Below are 26,010 nucleotides of genomic sequence, written 5' to 3' on the forward strand. Positions count from 1 at the left end.
GAGGGTTAATTTCCACTTCCAAGATTTGCTTTATTTTATTTATAAAAACAAAATCTAAATTCAAATAAAAGTTTCATAGATTTTCTCAAGTTGCGGTCAGAAACTTCTGGATTTGAATATAAAACATGGTGTTTTCGCTTTCTAACACCATTTAGATAATATATAGGTAAAGGAGACAGAACGATTTCTATGAGACCATAAGAGCTATTCCCAAAAACTAACAAATTAGCTTGAGGGCTTAAGGCTAAAGGAACGGAGAACGGGAATGTTGGGAAATATCTGGTTATTTATTTCAGAGTTGTATTTCTTTATTTTTGCAGAGTCCTTATAATGCACCATTCTTTACCACCTGGTTCTGCACCAACTTCAGCATTCTGTTCTTCCCCATCTATGTCATTGGAAGAATGATCAAAAACAGATGTGATTCTCCCAGTGAAATAATTTCGGAGAGTTTAAGGAATTTCAGGGATAAAGGATTTACTGCAGGTACACCTACCATTTTATATTTCATATTTGATTTTGAATAATGAATTAATTCACTTGGTCGTTCAAACAGAATTGATTCACTTGTATACATGAATTAGTTCACTGGTGATTCAGACTAAATTGATTCGCTAGTATAAATGAATTTAGGCACGTGGTGTGGTCATTGAGACAGTATATTGATTAACTAGTATATAAAACTTAATTCAATTGATATGGTGATTCAGAGTCAATTGCTCGCTAGCATATAAAAATTAATTCACTTGGTGGGATGATTCGCACTGAATTGTTTCACTAGCATAAATTAATTAATTCACTTGGTGGGATGATTCAGATTGAATTGTTTCACGAGCATAAATGAATTAATTCACTGGTATGATTATTCAGACAGAATTTATTTATTTATTTAAGGGACATAAACAGTCGTACCAATATAATGTACAATAGTATGGGACAGGGGTCAGCAGAGCACCGCTCGCGACTGTATGTGGCTCTTTGCAATGGTGTTTGCGCCTCTTCAGATATTGCTAACTTAGATATCTATCAGATATTTCAGATATTCTAGCCCTGTATTTTGTACAGGATTCATTCAATTGATAATTTATTTTTATTTATTAGTTTTATTTCGGCCATTTGTACATCCAAGTTTACAAATGTCTAATTTAATAATTTTGTCTAATTTAAAAGTTATTTGTCTTAAGAACCCAACTTCTGTGTTGAAATCGTTTTTTTTATCACAGAATTAGCTGAAGTCCTCGGCGTTGCCCGGGCTTTACACAAAGAGAAATCAGACGTAGACAGTGAATAAAACTTTATATTTGTAAACAGATCAAAGCCACGCCGCCCGCCCGCCACACACAGTTTTAAAAAAATATAAATAGATTTATCTAGCCATCATTATATGGCTCTCTGATACATTATATGGCTCTCTGATACATTATATGGCTCTCTGATATATTATTAGCACTTCTTACTTGAAAGTCTGCCGACCGCTGGTATAGAAAGACAAAAACAGAAAAATGCAGAACCAAGTAACAAATACAAAAATAAAATAATGAAAGTATAATAAATATAATTGACTTTTACATTATATGCATTGGTGGCGTGTATAATACAGGCTGTCCATAAAAGAATATCACAGTTTCTATGGTGTATGTTTTAACTTAAGTCAAGTGTTGGAGCGGGAAGATGGCTTTCTTGATCGTGTGGTGTTCAGTGATGAGTCAACTTTTCATCTAAGTGGGAAGGTAAATACCCATATTGTTCGTATCTGGGGGTCAGAACATCCTTATGGACTGGTAGAACACCAAAGAGATTCCCCAAAATTATATGTTTTCTGCACTGTGTCCCGACGTCAAGCATAAAGACCATTTTTTTTCGCTGAAGCTACCATAACAGGGTTGGTTTATCTGGATATACTGAAAGAATGGCTCTTTCCCCAATTAGTAGAGGCTGAACCTGTATACTTTATTTGGCAACAGGATGGAGCTTGGAATCTCTTAATACGAGAGTGTTTGATCTCGAAATCCCTGACCGTTGGATTGGTCGTAATGGTCGAGATGATAGATCTCGTTTTCGCTGACCTCAACGTTCACCTGACATAACGTCATGCTTTTTTTTCTTTGGGGTTTTATAAAAGATTGTGTCTACGTTCCGCCGCTTCCTAATGATTTTCCAGAGTTCAGACACAGAATGAAGAGGCTATTGCTTCCATTACCTACACGAACAACTAGGCAAATATCAACATTTTACATACATACATCTCATTCCAACTATAGTTTTCACTCTCCAATACAACGTTTACACAGTCTTGGTAACAAATACTTAAATAATATAAATGTATTTGACAATAATTTGAACTTGGCCAACTTTAAACGGAGTATGTGCAAACTATTTTTACCTAATTTGTAAACTGTTGTTATACTTTCTTATTATCATTATGGTTGATTTTGTGGATTTTGGAAGATTTTATATTTTTCGTCTCACTTACTCTATCCATACCTATATTTTTAAAATTCTTATATTTTATGTAACATATTTTGTCAACTCTGATATTTTTTTATGTAACCTGTATTTTGTTAACACTTTTATATGTAATCTGTATAACTAAAAAATAAAGATGTACATTATTATAGGTAAAAGCCCTATGGGCGTTTAATAAAAAAAAAAAAAAAAAAAAAAAAAAATTACACCGGACTTGTTAACCAAAGAGTGGGAAGAATTGGACTTTAGGTTGGATGTGTAGCGTATAACTAAAAGTGCACATATTGAACATTTGTAAGAAAAACTAGGTTAGTTTACGTTCAATTTGATGTATGATTTGTTGTAAAATTAAACTTTTATAATATACCATTGAAACCGGGACATTCTTTTATGGACACCCTGTACATTATACAACAATATGTACATGTTATTATAACTATGATTCATTTCTAAGTGAATTAATTTACTTGGTGTGGGGATCTGACTGAATTGATTCACTAATATAGATTAATTATTACCTTGATGTAATGATTCAGGCTGAATTAATTCACTTCTACAAATTAATTTATTTACTTGGTGTGGTGATTTAGTCTGAATTGATTCGCTAGTAGAAATGAATAAACTTGTTTGATTCAGACTGAATGTATTCACTAGTATAAATAAATTTGCTTATATGTAATTAATTTTCTTTTACTATGCAATTCATTCCAATACGCACAGTATATCAAATACGTAAGTGTATTAACCTTATGTACGTGGAGGTCCACTGGAGGCTATGTTTCATATTATGTGGGCCACGAAGATTCACTGAAACACATACATTACATGCCGCATGTTGGGATATATTGAGTTGAAAAGGTTAATCATTGAACTCTGTTTTTCACAGCTCGTTTCTTGACAAGATGCAGTCTATTCTGTCTCCTGTGGGTGGCCACTACTTATATGTATCTTCACTCTTTACGCATTCTCCTTGCAACGGACGCAATGGCACTTTTTGCCACAAACGTCTCTTGCGTCTACATGCTCTCCTGGGTAATTCTCCACGAGCAGTTTGTTGGAGTTCGAGTAAGTTGTCGCTATTAAACAAATTTTATATTCTTAACAAATTTATAAATTATTAAATATTAGTGTAATTAATTAATGAGACATGAGATGACAAGAATTCATGGACTAGTCCAGCTGAGTATTTACAAGATATGACAAACACATATCTTCATGCTTATCTAAGTTGTTTATGTTTTTTTTTATAGATTTTTTTTTCACAGATAACTTGTATATTGTTATTAAAATTATAAAATACACAAATAAGACCAAAGGCAATTCAATTTGTAAACATAATATAAAGATATAGACAGTTTAAACAACATGGCAAAATTCAGCTTAAACATAAAACTGGGCTAGTAATTTTCTTTTATTGTTTCTTAAATAGATTGTGGCTGTAATTTTGTGCGACACTGGAATAGCTCTACTGGCTTATATGGACGGTATAACCAGCAGTCCAACACTTGGCGGAGTAGTAATGGCAACTTCAGCTGCCGCAGGATATGCTGTATATAAGGTACGCTATTGTAATTACTCAACACTGTTACCACTTTTGTTGTGAGCCCATTATTCTAAGGATTTTATTCAAGATGTCTGGGAGTATGGTGCAGTAGCTTCGCGATGTGATTCTGTATGATAGATGAAATAATATAATTCTCCAACACAAGTTATGATTAGTGAACAAAGTAATCAAAGTTTTTTTTTGTTATTTAGGTCCTGTTTCGCAAAGTGATAGGGGACGCCACATATGGCCAGGTGTCCCTGTTCTTCTCGATAATGGGTCTCCTGAACGCATGGCTGATGTGGCCTCTTTGTCTGACGCTGTACCTTACTGGGGTGGAGACCCTGTCCTGGGAGAGGCTTTCCTGGCCTATACTGCTGGCTGCAAGTGGCATGTTTCTAGGTGAGGCCTTTATTCTGCTTACCTACCTAAGTACATACATAATCTCTTTGATTAGCCGCTAAGTGTTGTGCTTTTCCCCTTTTTATTGTAAAATCTACTAGTTTCTTCTCCTCTCTTTCGAGAATCTGTTTTCGAAAGTATTGGCGATTAACTACATAGTTGTTTTGCTAAAAATAATGATGAGATTTCTTAAACAGATTTTTTTAGATGTTAACACCGTCTCAACTATCCAGAGCCAGTGGGACTAGGGAATCCCCAAATTTGGGTATGTTTTGAGGCTTAAGGAAGTGGGGAGGGGAAGCAGATGGGAAGAAGAAACTTAGAAAGTGTCTGGCAACATAGCTCAAGTTTTTTCAAGCAAAATTTTGATTATGAATGGTGGTAGTTCACATGGGCAATACTAAGAATATCTACAACTCTGCAAATGATTCCTGTCCTTTGATAGAAAGCACCACGAAAATCAGATTAATTCTTTTGTTTTCCGAATATTTTAATGAAACGGTTATTTATTGTGTATGTTGATGTAATATTTTTGTTTCAGCTTTTAATTTGCTGAGCCATTTCGGGAAAGCTGTCACTTATGATCTATTCATCACTCTTGGACTAATAACTGCAGTTCCAGTGTCAGCAGGTATGATAATTTGTTTTAAATTACATATTAGTCTGTATTTTATGTAACATTTTTTAAATTAAAAATAAGGAATTATTTCCAAAGAAATGTTACTATATCAATGATAATTCTTTTTCCAACTTTCTTCAGGCAAGGTAGGTACCACAAATTGAAAATAAAAAAGTGAATAAGTAAGTCCAAATAAACTCAATGATTTCACATTTGAAAAAAGAATCTGAACCATTAAAATGCACACCATCTCAAAAAAAACAGAAACGGAACGTACAAACAAATTTACAGATAAACGGAATGCATAACGATCAAATTAAAACAGGACTTTGCAACGCTCCGTCAATACTTTATTCAATCGCAAATCGGAAAAATACTATATTTGTGACTCCCTCGGTGCCATTAAGATTATGAAATCTCGCCATTCTACGGAAACCAAGTTTTGCTTGTTTGCAGAGGGTTTTTTAAACTTTTTACTATTTATATGAATACTGCGCAAGAGTCCCAACTGTGCGGAGCCAATGGGACTATAACATACCCATTTGCCTTACGTGTTAGGCTGAAAGTATTGGGAAGGAGAAAGAGATGGCGAAGCGCATAGAATAAAGAAGAACACAAGAAATATCTTGAGATGTTTTTCGTGATCCAAATATTTGTCCAATTAGGGCTTAAATTTCCTATACAAAACTGTGTTTACAAAATTCAACTGGGATAGAGATCTACAATGTCAGGCGAGTGTAAGTGAGACAGAGCGCCAGGTTATTGGGCTAAATGGAACATTTGTTTTGATTAAAATTTGTATGGAAGACACTTTTACGTATAGCACATCTGCGGCCATCTTGACCGCTCTCCTGTTTCCACCGAATCAGTTCCGCCAACTGCATTGTCTTTGCATAATGTAAAGGCGCTTCCTCACATTAGAGTGACTACATTACAACATGGCTAAAGCCGTTTCAAGCAACGTTTCAATTCTGAGTGGTTATCTTTCACCAGGGCGAAACTGAAAGTATCCACCATTTTGAAAGTATCGACCGCTTGTTTGTTAAGAGTTTTGTTTCAAATCACGGTGATTATCGTAAAAAGCATACACAAGGTTATTTCCCTCTCATTGGCTGATATTGATTTTTCCCTGAGTGAGCTTTACCTTGATCCTATTGGCAATTCGCCAGCACAAGTGCTCCACAAGATGCGCACTTGAATGGGGATTATGTACAATTGTCGTGAAAGAACTTTCTAAGCTTTACAAAAGTGGCATTTCACACAAGCTGAAGAAATGAATACAGTGGTGGAGAACATTTTTACTGACAAATTTTAATGAGTTTTTTTTTAAATAAATTTATTTCCTCTTTGTGAAAACCTACAGTTGGAAACTTCTAAGCATTAAATCTTAATTGATAAGAATCATTTTTATTTTTTTTCCATGCATGCACATCAAAATCTATTATTTTTATTTCTTTTTATTATTTTGTATAAAGTTTAAGGCTAAGGTTTTTTTTAAACTACCCAACTCAATTGAGAAATCGTCATCATTTGTATGAATGTAGCATTTTTTTATATTCCTTGACACATTAAAAAAAAAATATGGCTATTTATGGTGGATCTAAAGTTGCCTCGATAGCACAGTGGCTTAAATCATTTGCCCAGTTAGCAAAAATTCCTGGTTGACTTATAATAAACATTGTTTCAGCACTGGACGTGGTATTGTATGGAGCCAATTTTGCTGGCATGAAATTGGCGGGGATCATTCTCATCGCTGTGGGATTCTTCCTCGTCATGTTCCCAGACAATTGGCCGGACTACATCACAAGGCTGCTGAGGTGAGTGATATCTCGTTGATAAATTAACACACTCTTGAGAATATCACCAAGCCCCTAAATTAAAATTCATTAATATCTGGGAGCTAAATTAGCTGCGGAAAAATTTGTAACTAGAAGAAAATAAATTGCGGGAGTTTTTTTAAAAATTGTTTTAGCCACTGTAACTTAATGTTGGATAATGTCAAATTACAAATTCTTAACTGTGAATATTACATCACCACGGGATTCTGAAATTTCATTTCACGGGGACAATATTTGTATATCACATTGTACATTTGTATGTCACCCGATCCCTTTTATAAAGTTCACCAGGGTTGTCATTGTATATGTGGCTATGTCTTCTGGTTCCACAATGTGTCTTCCCAGGTCTCAGCTCTCCTCTCCAATCCCCCTTGGTTCCCTGAAGGCCCCACGAGGGAAGACAGCCTAATCTCTCCTCTCCCCAAGAGATTAGGATAAGACCCCATGGGGGAAGAGTCCACTCCCTTTTGGTTCCCTGAAGGCCCCTGTATCTTCCAGAATGCGACTATTACATATTGCTCAGTAAAATTTAGCCTTCAGGCGCATTCTCACAGTTCGTATTTTTAAAGCTAGTGTAGCTTCCCACATTTGCAGATTCGACCCTACAATAAAACAATTCATTGGCCTGGTATTTTTATAAACATATTGTCTTGTTTGTGTATCATTTATGATTTAAGAATTAGTGACATTTTACTGCAAGCGGCGGCAGCTTTCAAATAGGGCTGTTCGCTTTATATGTTTATGATGACCCTAGTTAAACCATTATGCCTAAAAATATTTGCCAATACCTTTCCCACCCCTGTCCCATAGTAATAAAAACCCCAAATAAAGTTTCATCTCCTTTAAAATAATTCCTTTAAAATATTTCTATTGTTTAAGTCACGTTTGTATCATTAAGAATAGTTAAGTGCATTTTATTTTATGTTAAGAATGTTGTTTGCCAACGAGCGGGTGGAACATCTTTATTTTGGTAAAATGTCCTTCAGAATTTAGTTTAAATACAGATACCTCCCAGAAAAAGGACAGTATTAGAGTGTTGCTATAGCTGGTAGGTACATGCGTACCTAGGCAGTCAGTCGTGAGATAATTACTAGGTTTATGTAAACCTAGGGAAAACTGAAGAATAAAGGAAACTAGACCTTTATTTCTTTCAGTTTAAGTTTTAGCAGAGGAAAATAAGATCCTCTGCAATTATATTGTGAATTAATAAATTTATATGTCAAGAAGAAGAAGTGTTTTCCTGCATTCCATCTGACGGCGTGTTCTCGTACCACGATAGCAGAAACATATGGTCCTTCGAGCCGCATCGGGAACAGCAGCATCATGGAAGCGGGACAGCACTCAAAGACGTCATCTGTCTGCGGCAGCAAGGCGGGAACCAGCAGCAGCTGGATGGAGGCTCAAATAAAAGCTTCAGCAACCAAGGTGCACATCACGAGACAAAAGGCCCGCCTACTTACGGAGATGGCTGAAGCAAAGGCTGCCGAAGCAAAGATGGCTGCAGCAATGTCAGTCTTGGAAGCAGAGGAGCAACATGCGGCGCTCGTTTTAGAAGCTGCATCAAGGACTTCGCAACGGACTCTCGAGGATAGAGTCAATGACTGGGTGGACCAGTCACATCACAGTTCATCATCAGAACTTGGAAATCACGATGAACAGCCTCTTCGAGATCAAATGGAGCAGCAACAGGAACTGCTCCATGATGGGCGGTCATCACTACAACCGCCCACAAGAACTGCACAGCAACAGCCCTTGGCAGGGCAGACTCTCCCGTCGCAAATGGAGTCTCGGGTAGAACAAGCTCATCCGCTGCAATTGGAACAGCGGTTGGAGCAGAACAAGGGTGGGCGGTACACATCACTCCCACCAAAAGGATCCTCAGAGCAGCAGCCCTTGGCAGGGCAGACTCTCCCATCGCAATTGGAGCCTCGGGCAGAGCAGACTCTTCCGCTGCACTTGGGACAGCGGTTGGAGCAGCAGCAGCAGGGCGGGCGGTACGAGCTACTCCCACCCAGAGGAACATCGCATCAGCAGCCCTCGGTAGGGCAATCTCTTCAGCTGCAGTCGACGCAGCCTCAGCATCCAAGCAGTAGCTACTGGGAGCTGCCTACATCAGAGCAGCCATTCAACTTAGCAGAGCAACGCGACGGGCAACAGTGGCCAGAGTCGCAGGGCCGATTCCAGGGACCAACACCTGCTATAACTGAAGACCGTCTCGCGGAATCAATTGGTAAGGCAATGTCTTTATATAATACCAGGCCCAAAGTTAATGATCTTCCCACATTTAACGGCAATCCAATTGAATGGATTGCGTTCAAATCAATATACCATCATACCACAGACTTCTTAAAAGTATCTGACAGCGAAAATTTATATAGATTACAAAAAGCGTTAAAAGGAGAGGCGCGTGACGCGGTTTCTTCCCTTCTATTATCTCCTTGCAATGTCAAGGAAATAATAAATACGTTAGAAAATATTTTTGGCAACACGGATCACATCATACAAAAAACTATTGGTGAGATCCGAAATTTAAGTAAATTAGATGAGAATACCAGTTCAGACGCCATAATTCGATTTTCTTGTAAAGTAAAAAATTTAATTTCTATGTTAAAATCATTTAAAAATATCGGACATTTGCACAATCCAGATTTGTTGTCGACATTAATCGGTAAACTGCCTAGTACACTACGAACGTTGTGGCTTACAGACAAAGATAGGCGGAACACAACACAGCCAATACTCTGCTATTTATCACTTTGGCTGGAAGAAATCGTCATTAATTCACGTGACTCAGGAATAAGTTTTAATTCTAAAATCAGTAACGAAACTAAATTCGCTTCCAATAACCATTTCAAGCAGTATAGTAATAATTATCATCCACGGCAAGCTAATCAACATCAAAATAAACAAAATTTTAATAGGCCTTATGCATCCAAAAATAATCATTTCGAACGTCCGTACGATACGTCAAAAAAATTCCTTTATCACACCACTAATAATGGAAAACCACCGTGCTGTGTTTGCAAAGGAGAACACCAGATTTGGCAATGTGAGAAATTTAAAAATGTCCCAATAACGCAAAGATGGGAAATTGCTAAATATAATAATGTTTGTTATAAGTGCTTAGGGTACGGACATTCCCGTTTTAATTGTAAAGTAAATTTAAAATCACCAAACAAAAAATTTCATGATTTATTGGTTAATCACAATCGGGTGGAAACCGATGAAGTTGTCACAAACACGTGGGAAAGTAATCAAGTACTTTTAAAAATTATTCCGATTACGGTATACGGGCCACTCGGAAGCCGAGATATTCATGCGCTATTAGACGATGGGTCAACCGTCACATTGTTAGACCAAGAAGTAGCCAAACAAATCGGTTTGTCTGGACCAGTTAGTGACCTCTCATTGCATGGAGTCAATGAAATGAGTTCCAACAACGCGGATTCTATGTCAATAAATGTAAAAATAAAAGGTAAAAACGAAGTAGAATCGTACATAGCTAGTGCTCGAACCGTTCGGGATTTAAAGATACCAGCTCAAATGGCGCTATCTAATTCTTACATTGCGAGTAATAAACACTTAAAGAACGCTCCTCGCTTTGATAAGAATGTAAAACCCCAAATGTTAATTGGGCAAAACAACTGGGAATTAATTATTTCCAGAAAAATAGTTCAGGGAGATAAAAATAAAGTATCATTATCTTATACAAAGCTTGGTTGGGTCGCGCTCGGCCATATTTCAAATAAAACGGGAAATAGTGTAGAATTCAATTTTCATGTTCAGGAAAACGAAAATAGCGAATTGCATGAAATTATCAAAGAGAGTTTTAAGATAGACGAGATGGGAGTAGTGAGCCCGAAAATATGCAAAGATGATAAACGTGCATATTCCCTGTTAGAAAGTACCACAAAACGCGCTAGTCAGGGGTGTCATTGGGAGACGGGTTTGCTGTGGAAGGAAGAAAAAAGATATTTTCCTGATAGTCTTCAGGTTGCGGAAAATAGATTAAAAACTTTAGAAAAGAGAATGGACAAAGACCCTGAATTTGCGGAAGCCTACTGCAACAAAATACAACATTATTTAGATAAAGGATATGCAAAAAAATTCAATTTCAGTGGTAGGTATCCGGATAGCTCGGATAAATTTTATTTACCACATTTTGCTGTTTACAACCCAAATAAGCCAGGAAAGCTGCGGGTTGTATTTGATGCGGCGGCAAAATCAAAGGGAATTTCTTTGAATGATAGGCTTTTAACCGGGCCCGATCTATATAATTCTCTGCTAGGAATGCTTTTTAAATTTAGGCAAAATAAAATTGCATTTACCGCCGATATCCAAGAAATGTTTTTACAAATTAAAATTATTGATGAAGATACACCGTTTCAGTTGTTTTTATGGAGAGGAAAAGATCGTAAGGTAGCCCCGTCTGTATACGCTATGAATTCAATGATTTTTGGCGCAAAATCATCACCTTGTTCGGCGCAATTCGTAAAAAATAAAAACGCGGATCAATTTTTATCTCAGTTTCCCCAGGCCGTCGAAGCAATAAAAACAAAACATTACATGGACGACTATTTAGATAGTGTAAATTCAGTAGAAAGTGCGAAGAAATTAATACAAGATATTACATACATACATGCTCAAGGCGGGTTTAATATCACCGGCTGGGCAAGTAACGCGCCAGAGGCGCTAGAAAACATTCCCGTAGCCCACAGGTCGAAGAATGTTGTTTGTTTCGAACAAGGTGAGGAAAACATACAGAGAACATTAGGTTTGCAATGGGATCCAAATTCAGACACATTGTCATTCGATCTAAGCTTCAAAAAAATTCCCGGGGATATTATTTCTGGGAAGCAAAGACCCACGAAAAGGCAGATGTTGAAAGTCATTATGACAATATTCGATCCGCCCGGGTTTTTAGCACCCCTGACAGTTCGGTCTAAAATACTACTGCAAAATGTATGGAGGTCGGGTACTGACTGGGATAAGAAATTAAATGATCGTAATTTTAATGAATGGCTTCAGTGGTTGGAAGCCTTAAGGTCAATAAGTAAAGTTAAAATTCCTAGGTATTACGAGATTTTATGCGATGGTGAAAACGCCGTAGACAGACAACTTCATATTTTCTGTGATGCGAGCGAAAAGGCAATGTGTTGTGTAGCTTATAGTCGTGTTCAAAATGCTAATGGTCAGGTCTTCGTAAATTTTATTGCTAGCAAAACCCGCGTAGCCCCAATCAAGCCGATGTCAATTCCGCGCTTAGAATTGCAAGCAGCCCTTTTAGGTAGTAGATTATATAAATGTATAATCGGAGAACACACGCTCACCTTTAACTCGAAACATTTTTGGACAGATTCAAAAACCGTAATGTGCTGGTTAAAATCTGATTCAAGAAATTTTAAGCCTTTTGTTGCGCATAGGCTAGGTGAGTTGGATGAAACAGTTGGTTCAGAATGCTGGCGGTGGCTTCCAACTAAAGATAATATAGCAGATGAGGCTACCAGAGATACTAAAATGACAGATTTAGGATTAGAGGGACGATGGTTTTCTGGTCCCGAATTCCTAAAATCACCTCCAGAAGTATGGCCGCAAGAGAATTTGGCTAAACAGTGTGATAGCATAAACAAAGAACTATTAGAGTTAAAACCATCGGCTATCTTACTCACCACATCGGCGGCATGTTTCATAGACTTAAATAAATTCTCCAAATATTCAAGATTATTAAGAGCTACAGCGTACGTTTTTAAATTCATTAACAAATGTAGAGGCAAACAAGCAGAAAATAATTCTCTTACTGCTGATGACTTAACTTCAGCAGAACATTTTCTTATAAAAGAGTCTCAGAAAAGAACGTTTCATAGAGAAATTATAATTTTATCCAAAAACGAAAGATTGCCAAAAGATAGTAGATTAAGACAATTAAGTGCGTATTTAGATGTAAATGGAATAATACGCATACAGGGTAGAATTGCGGCGATTGAAGACGTACAATTAAGTACAGTCTTCCCGATAATTCTCGACAATAAAGATAAGTTAGCTCAATTATTAATTACACAGTTTCACGAGATGTCTAGCCACGGTGGAGTTGAACACGTCTTAAATGCAATAAGACAAAAGTATTGGATACTTAATGCGCGTCAGTCTATTAGAAAAATTAAATATTTATGTCAAACTTGCAAAAATAAGAGAGCCCAACCACAGGCACCTCTAATGGGATGTTTACCTATGGAAAGGTTACAACATCATATACGTCCTTTTACACACACAGGCATGGATTACTTTGGTCCCATGATAGTTACAATAGGGCGCAGAAATGAAAAACGGTACGGTGTTTTGTTTACATGTTTATCAACAAGAGCCGTGCATATTGAAATCGCGGATTCCCTGACTACGGATTCCGCCATACTAGCAATCAGACGTTTTATTGCTAGGCGCGGTTACCCGCTAACTATTTGGAGTGATAATGGAACAAACCTTAGAGGTGCTGATAAGGTATTATCAGAATCATTATCATCTCTAAACCAGGACAAATTAAATAACGAAATGTCGGTAAGGAAAATAAATTGGAAATTTAATCCGCCAGGATCTCCTCACCACGGAGGCTCCTGGGAAAGTCTAATAAAATCAATTAAAACTACGTTTTACGCCATATTACGCGAGCAAGCACCACGCCCGGACACTTTGCACACATTGCTGTTAGAAGCAGAAAATATAGTTAATAGTAGACCACTCACACACGTTTCTCTCGATAGCAAGGATTTTGAAAGTCTAACACCAAATCATTTCCTGTTAGGTTATAAATATGACACCCCAATCGTAGGGGTCTTTGATCACGGCGATTTATGCCTAAAAAAGCAATGGCGTATTGCACAATTTTTTGCCGACCAATTTTGGTCACGATGGGTAAAAGAATATTTACCTACACTGGTAAAACGTTCTAAATGGCATGACGTGATACCACCTATAAAGGTAGGCGACGTAGTTATCCTATGTGACAACACGTTGCCCCGGAATACCTGGCCAAAGGGTATGGTAGTAAAAGTATACCCCGGAGCCGATGGACAAGTTCGCGTTGTAGATATTCAAACAAATCACGGTACGTTTCGCAGACCGGCTACTAAAGTAGCAGTATTGAAGATACAACCATCGCATTCTTTTTATCCGCTAGGTGAAATGAATTCACGGGGGGAGGTGAATGCGAAATTACCTACTACAACCATTTAGTCCTAAGATAAATATTTTTTACGGAATTTCTAGTTTTAAGACATTACCAACTACAAAATTTTTAGTCATAAGATTTACATTTTTTACGGAATTTCTAGTTTTAAGACATTACTTCTACACAATTTTTAGTCATAAGATTTACATATTCCACGGAATTTCTAGTTTTAAGAGTAGCATAAATATTTGTATTTCAGATATTTTAATAAAATTAACTGGTAATTTTCGTAGACAAGCAGTAGAGTAGGTACCTAATGAAGATAACAGTCGCATTCTTTGCCTATTTTGTGAAGTACCTTCACGGGAGGAGGTATGTATCTTCCAGAATGCGACTATTACATATTGCTCAGTAAAATTTAGCCTTCAGGCGCATTCTCACAGTTCGTATTTTTAAAGCTAGTGTAGCTTCCCACATTTGCAGATTCGACCCTACAATAAAACAATTCATTGGCCTGGTATTTTTATAAACATATTGTCTTGTTTGTGTATCATTTATGATTTAAGAATTAGTGACATTTTACTGCAAGCGGCGGCAGCTTTCAAATAGGGCTGTTCGCTTTATATGTTTATGATGACCCTAGTTAAACCATTATGCCTAAAAATATTTGCCAATACCTTTCCCACCCCTGTCCCATAGTAATAAAAACCCCAAATAAAGTTTCATCTCCTTTAAAATAATTCCTTTAAAATATTTCTATTGTTTAAGTCACGTTTGTATCATTAAGAATAGTTAAGTGCATTTTATTTTATGTTAAGAATGTTGTTTGCCAACGAGCGGGTGGAACATCTTTATTTTGGTAAAATGTCCTTCAGAATTTAGTTTAAATACAGATACCTCCCAGAAAAAGGACAGTATTAGAGTGTTGCTATAGCTGGTAGGTACATGCGTACCTAGGCAGTCAGTCGTGAGATAATTACTAGGTTTATGTAAACCTAGGGAAAACTGAAGAATAAAGGAAACTAGACCTTTATTTCTTTCAGTTTAAGTTTTAGCAGAGGAAAATAAGATCCTCTGCAATTATATTGTGAATTAATAAATTTATATGTCAAGAAGAAGAAGTGTTTTCCTGCATTCCATCTGACGGCGTGTTCTCGTACCACGATAGCAGAAACAGCCCCATAACGGAGGAGTCTACTCCCTCTTGGTTCCCTGAAGGCCCCACGAGGGAAGAGAGCCTCATCTCTCCTCTCCACTCCCCTTTAGGTTCCCTGAAGGCCCTCAAGGGAGGAGTTCACGGAAGTGGCCTCATCTCTCCTCTCCACTCCTCTTTGGTTCCTTGCTTGATACACTTACTCAACAGGCAGGTCATTTTAACAGGATGGCTCCCAACCTTAACGTGATATTGGAAAAATATATATTTTACTATGACCTAACGTAGATTGATAAGTTTAATAAAAACTCGGAATAAAATATGATTATATAAAGCAATACATAGTTACAGTGGTTAAAACATGACTGCAACATATTTTCATTCAATCTGCTACGAATTTAACAGTGGATATGAATTCATAATCCATCCCCTGTTTACCATTTTATTTTAAACTGCTGATTCACATTAAGAGCAAGTAGGTGTGAATTGTGTTTTCCGACAAGCCCATGTATGTAAATAATAGTTTAGTTTGATTATTTAGTTATTAATTAACACGTCATGTTGTGTAAACTGCACATTGTATTTTCTAGCGTAAGTTTTACAGCTGCTGATGTAATATCTGAAAATAAGTTATTGTCCATTTTATATAATAATGCAGTATCCACACATCCATTACCTCGCAATGGGCTTTATTAATTTGTAAAAGAACTTTACTCAAAATTCACTCAGATGACATACATACATCCTGAAAGAACACCTCAGTCTCTTGTGTGGAATTTATATTTAAATATAAACAGTGATAATGATTATTAAAATCATTTCCTCTTTCTAATTCAGATTTATTTCATTGGTGGTTCAATTTTGGCAGTGGTGTGTATTCACTCTTTTCTGATTTTTTCAGAAAAAAAACTTTCATATGGAATGACACCCAGGCAATTATTTTCCACACAAAAAGTTTTTTTTTTTTTTTTTTTTTAAATAATTTTAATCAGTTTTTTTTTTATTAAAAAAAATAATTTTAGTCAGTTTTACACAAAATACCAATTTCACAGAGTCTTATACATACAATGGTTACAAATAATAATTTACTATTATTATTATGTCAAGCCATTCAGATTTATTTAGCCATATGCCGACTAACTGCTCAATAACACTAACAATATGACTTTTCTCATTATTTACAAAAACTCCAATCTGCAAAAAAAATGTTCCAGAAATATCATCATGTTGAGTCACAGCGCAAGGTGAGAATCACTAAATTAAACATTTATTTATTTTTATAATTTATTATTAATTTGTTTTAATGATACACAGGGTGTCCATGGTAAAGTGCACTAACTTCGAGAAATGATTCTACTTGATGGTAGAAGTAAAAAAGAAAAATATTTTTTTTCAAAAATTCTATTGTGTTTTCGAATACAACAAAAAAATTTACAAGGAAGATTTTTTTTCATACAAAAAATCAATTTTTTTACCTTAAAACGTTGGTATTTATAAAAAAGTTGCTTACTTTTTTACTTGTACTATCATGTAGAATCACCTCTCGAAGTTTGTGCACAACATCCCTCCGGACACCTTGTATGTATAACAAATATAATTTAAATATTTAATAAATGTATTTAAGAAATGACTCTTTACTAAATTTAAATTGGCTGGACTTAATTTCTTAAAAATTATTTTTTTATTTAATTTATGTATTTTGAATTTACCTTTAAATTCTTTGGTGTTTTCTCATTCCAGCTTTGCAAAATCAATAATTCTTAGAAATGTATTAATATTTTGAACTTTATATTTACAGTTTTTTTCCTCGTGGTGACATTTTCAATGTTAAATTTAATTGTGTTTTATTTTTTTATGTTAAATAAACAAGCATGATTTATTTTTTTTAGTTACATATTTTTGGTTTTCATTCTAAGAAAGATATGAATTAAAATCAGACATTTATCATCAGTTAACAAGTTATACATTTTTCATAAGTTAAGTACATAACCATGACACTGACACTTTTCTTGAACTTGACACTTTTTGTAAGTTTACCAACCACTAAGAGCATGTAGTGCATAGTGGCTGTAAAACTGTGCGTACCCAAAAAAAGAAGAAAGAAAATAAATTTTCCTGAATTTATTTATATTCTCATTTTTTTAGAGCATGCACCATAGTTGTACAGTCTCTATGACCTGCACCCCTTGCTAACCATAAATTAAATAGTCATCATAAGTTAACTAAACCATTGAGTACAAACAGCACAAACAAAAATCATAACACATAATGATTGGAGATTTTCATGTCTAAAAGTATTAGTTATTTATTTTTGGGGTATTATGTAATATTGCGCTACCTCCCTTTTTTGCAGATTTGTCAGGGTATTTTTTGAGGATTTAATTGAAACTGGCCATTACTTTGGATTTTTTTCCCGGAGTTGAGAAGACCCAAAACGCATAGAGCATGCCTAATTTTGAATTTGGGAGGTGGGTTTAGGTACCGCCGCCCCGGGAACCATTTATTGGATAACAAACACATCTGCCATGGGTCACTCCAAGTGGTTCGCTACGTTTGGTGATTTAGCAGGGGTCCCCGGGTTCATCGGTTGAGGCGTGCTCAAGATGCGCCTGCCCAGCAGCTGCATGGCGTGTCAATGGCAGAATGGGAGAGGCTAGTCCCTTTGACCTCTCCAACTGGTCTCTCGACCCATCGCCTTCCACCACAGTGGGAGGGATGTCACTCCTGGACATACTGATCCCTAGATTCCTACCCAAACCTTGCTAAGAAATGGTTAAAACCCATCTGGACTTGAACCAGGGTGTAATACAAATTTACTAGCTCAGTAAAAAGGTAGGCAGATGAAACTCGAATTCAATCAGGGGTGGGGAGCTTCTTAGTTCATTTCTTCGTCCATCGGTCAGGGATTGGGGCAGGTTAACACAATAATTACTCATGAGTAAAAGGCACAGGTATATTTAACATCTTCTAAAGAAACACAGGGTTGAATTGGAATCTCTACTCTCTCTCTAACGTAACGTCAGGATGAAGCGTGGAATTTAAAGAGAATTTACTGTTTTGAACACAGGTAAAGTGGGTATATTGGAGAGCTTACGGTTCGCCTTGTTGTGAGGTAAAGTTCATCACGCCGAGCTGGTGTTGCCCGCGCCCAAAAGGGCCGCGGTACCGGGGTGGTGATGTGAGGCACTTGAGGATTTGACGGGAGCGGGGTCCCGTCGAACAAAGGTTAACTTAGGGTGTCGAAACATGTTTTGTTAATTGGCTGCGCGAAATATTTAGTGATATTCAAGAACGAGTCCACGTCATGTTCGCGAGCGTTGCAGTTTGTTCCGGGCGGGACACTGTTAGTGCTACCGCGGTAGATTTAGGACTGGCGAGCGCGGCGGGTGTGTGAGAGCCGCTAGCGGTTGTCACGTGATTTTAACATCTGGCCGCATGGTCAGTCAGAGTGGGGTGACGAGTGTTGCTACAGAGTGACCAAGCCTTTAATTTTGTAGGGTAACTGTATTACGTAACAACCTCATACCTTTTACCTTCCCAGAACTTTCTCTCCTTCCTTTCCTCGAAAATGACCCTCCACACACCATCCCAAAAGATAACATAGGCCCTGAGAGAAGTTCATTTCCTCAACCTTCTTGTGTGGGGTTAATGTAAAAAAATAATAAAAATAATTTCGGAGGCATTTGAAATACATAAAAATCCCGTTAAGGCGATGCAATACGTAGTCATTTAAAATCATGTGTTTTTGGTTTGAAAATTTGGTCGCCTAGAAATGTTTCAGATGCTTTAATTAAATACTGCGAGTAGAATACATCCTGGCCCTTGAAATAATTGAGTATTTTTTAGATAAGTCTTTTTATAAGCCCAGAAAAAAATAATGTATAGGCCTATGAAAACTGCTTTAAAGTTCAAAATCTCCTACTTACGAAACCATTTTCGGTTATGGTTTTATTGTATAATGTGGCAAATTAAGTTATTTATAAAATGATCGAAAAATATTTAAATATTTGTGCCTGAACATCCACAAAATAAAATAAAAGGCTCTTTTTGGCCATGCTTTTTTCTTGCATAAATCAAAACATGGTGTGAAGCGGGAATTTAAGCCTTATCGCCATCTACGTAGGGTGTATTATTGATAGCGGCTCGATTCAAAATATTACGCGACGTAGTGCATCGCCTTAATATTAATAATAATGACAGGAATAAGGTCAATAGTTATTGGTATCCGGTAATTGACGGCAACACCAAAACTAAATGCAGAAAACCATTTTAAATTATACTGTAATACCAGCTCTTAGAGGTTTGGAGTAGGCAACACCGTATCAATCACATCTACATACATAAGCACACACTTCACCCTACAGAATCTTCGACTACACATCTGCCCTGATGATGGTCGCTGTAATGCTGTCCGAAACATTGGCTAAAGAAGGAGGTAGCGTAACACGGCGTAATACCCCAAAAATAAATCACTGTATGACACATGATGTATAATTTGAACTCACTTTACTTAGAGAGCTTGCAGTATTAATTGCAGATCATTTTTAGTTGCTTTTTTTATTTATTTACCTAGTGTTTTTCTTTTGATTTGGTATTGTTAGATACGTGTGAAGCTTAGTCCTGTTCACTGACGAGTAATTTTTCCTCCAACCGTTGCCTCGGACGCGCTGCGGCTTTAAGACCTGCGTTCTTTCATCACCGAGACATACACCTGCCTGCTCAGGATTCATTCCCAAGCTAGTTTAGTCCCATCACACTACGTCACCAGTAAGTAATCATGGTGTGATCCAGTCACCAAGATATCTGCTATGACTCATCCAAAGTTAAATAATCCTTTTGATTTCTTTGTCTATGTTGATTATTTTAGAGTCATAACAGATATCTCGTCGACGGGCCATAACTAACTTAACATTTATATCGTACAGCACTGTTAATTAGAATGATTGCATTTATTAGAATCAATTAAATTAAGAAATTCACTTATTGATTTGGCAGTAATTTGATTTGAGGTAGAAATTACATTTTCATAATTTTCACAATAATGATCGCATTTCTGATGTCTTTTCCAAGTCCATACAATTATATTATTAAAGATTAAATTAATTCTTCTCAATTTTCGGGGTTATAGGGTATTATACTGGGTGGATGGATACCCAAAGATGATTTTAGTGGGGTTTTAATTTTTTTTTGCTGCTGACTTAGATATTAACTGCGCTTATGGCCGATTTGCTAAATTAATGTGTAATTCAATCACACAAAATCTGCGATAGTACATCTATTTGTATGGATTAACCTCGACACACTCGTCACAGTCTTTGCAGGTAAAAAAATAACTTTATTTTTATAAATGTGCGATAGAATTCCAAAGTTTTACTTTTAATTTTTTTTCTTTTTATCTATTAGCACTGTGCAGTCATAAATAGATTGAGTACTCTTTCTGTTCTGCAAAGAATACATTTAATTAAATAAAGTTTTATTAGTAAAAGTGTCAATCGATGTGTTGAAATTAAAATATTTGCAAAAATTCATAACATTGTTTGACTTATTCGAAAGAAGTTTATTAATTTATATAAATAATATAATCTATCATTCCTAAATCATACATAATATATTTTCTCTGTCTGTATTTTCCAATAAACAAGTCTTTACAATGCCGCTTTTTGGTATGTGCATCAATTAATTCATAAATCCTTGCAAATACTAATCTGATGATGTGATATCGCAGATGGTCGCTGCGGAGTCAGACCAGGTCCTGCGATGCCCGTAGAGAGCTGGCGGACTGTCGCACCGGATACATCCGCTCCCATCTCCGCTCCCCCAGCGGGCAGGTCAGGTGACCCTCGCAACTTCCTGCGCTCCCCACACCCGTCTAAATATTATACCTTCCCCATTCTTCGATATGTGTGCACGGTATCAGTCAAATACTTATCGGCAAAGTAACAGATAAGTTATATATTTTACAATGTGACCCATTGACGATAAAATATTTATCCTAAGAGTAACAAATTTGGAATGTAACAAGAGAAATAAGTTACTTTATCGAAATAGTAACAAATTTTAAAGAAAACAGATTTGCTGTAAGTTACTTAATTTGCAATGTGACAGATTTGCAATAAATTACTCTATTAGCAAAGTAACAGATTTGCAGTAAAATACTCTTTCGAAAAGTAACAGATTTGAAATGTACTAAATTCAGATAAGCAATACATAAATTACTCTTGTTAACAAAGGGTATGAAATTAAACAGATTTGCAGAAAATAATTGCTCTATCTTATAACACACTTTAAATATTTACAGTAACGATTTTGCAATGAATCAGGTTTGCAGTAAATTACTATCTTTACAATGAAACAGATTTGCCGTAAAATACTCTTACCGGCAAAGTAACTTATTTTGAAATGTAACAGATTGGCAGTAAAATGTTCTTATCGGCAAAGTAAAAAAAATTTGAAAATGGAATTATTATTTAGGACATATCGAAATAATAGTAACTACTCACAAACTATTAACATTCAATCAAAAAATTGGGGAAAAAAATAATATTGGCGGGGATCGGGAGAGCCGGAAATGGTGGCACTTTTAAATTTGCTACACTTTTTAAAATTAAAATTCTCCTAGTGGTGTTTTAATGTTATGTTTACCAAAAAAGTTAAGCATCTGATCTTTCATTACGTATTCGGTTTGTAAATCTTTTCTCCAGTTTTAACAAAAACACACTACTTACTATCTTTGTAGATTTAAATAGTCGAAGGTTGTTTTAATGCAATATTGTAACGTGATTATTTAATATTTTAATTAATGCAAAAGTACCAATTTTACTCTTTACGTTTGCAATATAGTTTGTATTTTTTTTATGTAACTTCTGTTTAAAAAAAGTATTATAATTGTAGAAGCTTCTAAATAACAATGTGGCAACTATTAAAATTTCCAAAATTGACCTTTAAAAGCGGTTAAAATATTGAAATACAAGACCAAAAATAATTATTGTCATTGTCACAAATGATAAGGCGCAATCCGTGTACTACTCACTTCTTTAATTTAAACCAATTGAAGAATATATATTACAATGTATAGAAATACATTCTACGAAACAAAAATATTTAAAAAAACTTGTCCATACATTATGATATTATTATGTAAATGTATTGGCGCAAAATTATTAATGGAAAATGGACTTAATCGTTAATTTATTGTTTAAGTTATAAATATTGCTATGTCCTGCGTTGATGGGAATAAGGTTCAGATAACGTGGAAGCCACGAATCAGGAGATGTTGTTAAAAACAAAGTTACATCCTTGGTGATCATCTTGGCTACTTCTGAAGAGTGACTGAAAATATGTGAGAGAGCACAACGGTCCTATGACCGGATTGCTTACGGGAGCATGCAAACCGTCTCCGTTTCAATTAATCAAAAGTAAAAAAAATGTCTCTCCATGTATTCCCGTAATTATTATTGATGCGGCCTATTTTCTATCAATTATTTGGCTGTAGCGTCACTACATACGCTTAACTTTAAATCATCAAAATTATAATAATCCCTGTCCACTAAATATATAGTAAATTAATATTTAGAATTGCTGTCATATTATATTGAACACGATATAGTAAAAATAGCTGTGTGTAAAACTATTATTATGCAATAGATATAATTACATTCATAATTATTATAATTAGTATTTACTATAAAAGATTAGAATATAAGAAGTCGTATCCAAAAAGAGCTGTAAGATTTTTCTTTCTGATGAAGAATTTTTCCTTTTCTGAAAGAAGTCTTGCATCCAATTTTGAAGTCATGGACCATAATAATATGTACATTCCTCCTCATATTTTGATGTATGTATATTCCTCTCCCAAAGTATTATTGTTGTCACAAAGATTATATTCAATTATTATTGAAATAATTGTTGTTAATTGTTTAATATGAGATATACACTGTTTATTGTTATTAAAAATTCAAATTATTGTGTCCCTTGTAACATCATTAGAATAATCACATACATATAATTACTATGTATCGATATAAGTTATGCTTGGGGTCTCTGTAGAGATGAGAACGGAATTGCAGACCTACAACAATGTACATAAAATCACAGATTTAATGTCACTAACAAAGAATCAGCTAGGGTGGTAAGGCGTGACATAAAATCACAAGGTCGATAATCACATTTCATAGTGCATGGTTCAGTGAACAGTTGTAAAAAAGTTAATTGCTGTTACACTCAAATCACCTTATGGTACGCAATTACCAATGTCATACGTATTTCAATTCTGATATTAGGAGTTATTGACACTTGATGATATTATGAGTTGATGGGCAAGCACACGATGCAGTTCTTACAATGCTAAATGTGTGTACTCTGTATCAGTGCCTAACATCTATTGTTGAATAGAAATTACTCTTTCAATTTATTATAAATTAATTGAAGATATAACTTTTAATTGAAATTAATAAAATACTTCGTTTTTACCACTTTTATTGTTTATAAATACCAACATGTTTCATGAGCAACGCTCATGAAACATGTTGGTAAAATAAATTTTTTCTATGTATACAATGTGTTTTCGAATTATTGATAGTGGAATATTTTTGTGAAAAAATATTACATACACAACTAAAAGCGTAGCGAGTTCTTCGATCTCAATAGATAATCCGAATCATGAATTTTCACTTGCTCTATTTCATATTTTATAATTACTTTACATGCACTGAGAAATAAACCGATAGAAGTTTGTTGTGGGAATGTCGAAAGTAAGCTTAATTTTTCCTTACTTTTGGTGAAATTGGTCTAAATTTTTCAAATATTGAAATTCTTTCATGAACAGATAATCAATTTCATCCGTCTGTCCGGGACCTAGGAGTCAAAAGGTCTTATGTAAACTGGCGACATCAGTTTTCTTTGAAATCTGTCTATACAGATCTATATCACACTTCTAGTGTTTATTTGGATATTATAAACGAGGTCCCTATTTGCATTGAATTTATAAAAACTTGTGACAAACTTATGATTTGGAATTTGGTAATTTTTGAGTAGTAATAATAATTATTGATTAGTCATTTCATTCCTGTATTATCATTATATAGTAATATTTATAAAAAAATGACTTATTATTATGTTGATTTTTTAGACCACCATAAGTGTTTTACCTTATAATTTCATATTTTAACCATTAGCAGTAGATTAAGATAAATTTTTCAGGGCTCTTATAATTTATGAATACTTGCTAATGGCAGTGCTCTTTTCGCTACGGTAACTTTGCTCAGATTTGCAACTGATATAATTCTCATCATAAAACAGAATAATATTCTACTGTCAGTGAAACTATTCTTTTCTACGATGTTTCATTACCCTGGCCTAACAATATGATTTACAGAGAATCTCTTGCCAAAGTAAACTCTTTATAAAAATATGTGTCCTATTTGCTAAACAGAAAAATTAGAACCATTTCACATTTTTTGTCATGAATTAATTATTAAGTTTTATTATTGAATCAATATTTTATCATCATGATCATGATCATTTATCATCAACTTTCATTTATCATCATTTTTGTTGTTTGTTTTTGGGGTGTTATGCCGTGTTGCGCTAACTCCTTCTTTAGCCGACGTTTCGGACAGCGTTGCAGTGTCCATCATCAGGGCAGATCCGGTAGATCCGAAGATGTACATGATGAAGATGATGATAACACCCCAAAAACAAACAACAAAAATGCTTTTGGCCGTGAAAATCTAAAAACTTACCTAATTTATCATCATGATCATTTATCATAATGATCATGATCTTTTATCATAATGATCATGATCATTTATCATGATCATGACTACATCATGATCACATCATGATTATCATTTTATCATGAATTAATTATTAAGTTTTATTACTATCAATATGTTTATGATAATAATAATAATAATAATAATAATTGGATAATTTGTAGAGCGCCGTTTTTGTGAAAAATCACCTCAAGGGCGAAAGAATGCCATGCATCCAAAACTAGTTGCGTTCAATTATATACTGTGGTTTATTGACTACGTAATATTACAATGAATTTCCAGAATGTTGATTAGCCCCTAACTTCAACATTATAAATGCGTAAAAACATTCATTTATAATAACAATTGTTTTTAACTATGTTGATATTTTAAGTATTTCATGAATAAATCCGCAGATACACATGTTAGTAACTCGCTCAAAAGCATGCCAGTAACTGTCTTCGGTGTGCCTGTGGCATTTGTATCGTATCGCTGCTAGTAACTCACATGTTAGTAGCTCAATCGCACAGCAATTTTTCTTGCGCCAGTAGAATGAAAATGTATGTGCACTCTTTTGCAAGATAATATTTTCACAATCAAAATGAATACTGCCAAATAGCGAGCAGCGACAAATTGGCGTTTGGCGAGTAGTGACATCTAACATTTCAGTTAGAAGCTCTACCCATTCTGCGTGTACCTACGCTCGGTCAAAAAGCCCGCTGACCCAACTTTTGTCTCTATAAGCGCCATACAATAAATAAGATGACACTATAGTCCTATGGCCTAATATTATGCAGACGAAATTTCGCTAACTGGAGTTTTGGGTCAAGACGGACTGACGAGACAACACTATGAATATAATAATGTGTTTGAAAGAGATAGTTATAAATGTAGGTCAGGTTGTTATACAAAGTGTGTACTCCGCGTAAAATAAACGTTTTTTTAAATTATTTGGATAGTTCGGAATATCTTTTTGCTATTTTTGTAATTTGTGACGATCATTATATTTTAATATTAAAAAAAATATATAATTTTATCAGTAACCATTGACCACTTCTCGGCGGTTATAGAAATT

The 26,010-nt window shown here is 35.2% G+C and overlaps 1 protein-coding gene across 2 annotated transcripts in view; it reads left to right on the top strand.

Moving 5' to 3' along the window:
- The window catches only part of LOC149417868 (solute carrier family 35 member F3), a 33,754-nt gene extending 10,135 nt beyond the window's left edge, over positions 1–23,619 (top strand). The window contains exons 4-12 of one of the 2 annotated variants that reach the window (XM_089639494.1): positions 321–486; positions 3,353–3,531; positions 3,896–4,024; positions 4,222–4,411; positions 4,953–5,042; positions 6,718–6,847; positions 16,398–16,427; positions 19,864–19,950; positions 20,909–23,619. In XM_089639494.1, the coding sequence (XP_089495620.1) occupies positions 321–486; positions 3,353–3,531; positions 3,896–4,024; positions 4,222–4,411; positions 4,953–5,042; positions 6,718–6,847; positions 16,398–16,427; positions 19,864–19,924 (975 nt within the window). In that variant the 3' untranslated portion in view covers positions 19,925–19,950; positions 20,909–23,619. Of the gene's footprint in view, positions 1–320; positions 487–3,352; positions 3,532–3,895; positions 4,025–4,221; positions 4,412–4,952; positions 5,043–6,717; positions 6,848–16,397; positions 16,428–19,784; positions 19,951–20,908 lie in introns of both variants that reach the window. The other variant, XR_016303146.1, reaches the window with a different exon arrangement.
- Positions 23,620–26,010: the final 2,391 nt, after the last annotated feature.

This window comes from Hesperophylax consimilis, chromosome 14 (assembly GCF_061612785.1).
Source record: "Hesperophylax consimilis isolate HC1 chromosome 14, BYU_Hcon_1.0, whole genome shotgun sequence".
NCBI classification, from domain to species: Eukaryota; Metazoa; Arthropoda; class Insecta; order Trichoptera; family Limnephilidae; genus Hesperophylax; species Hesperophylax consimilis.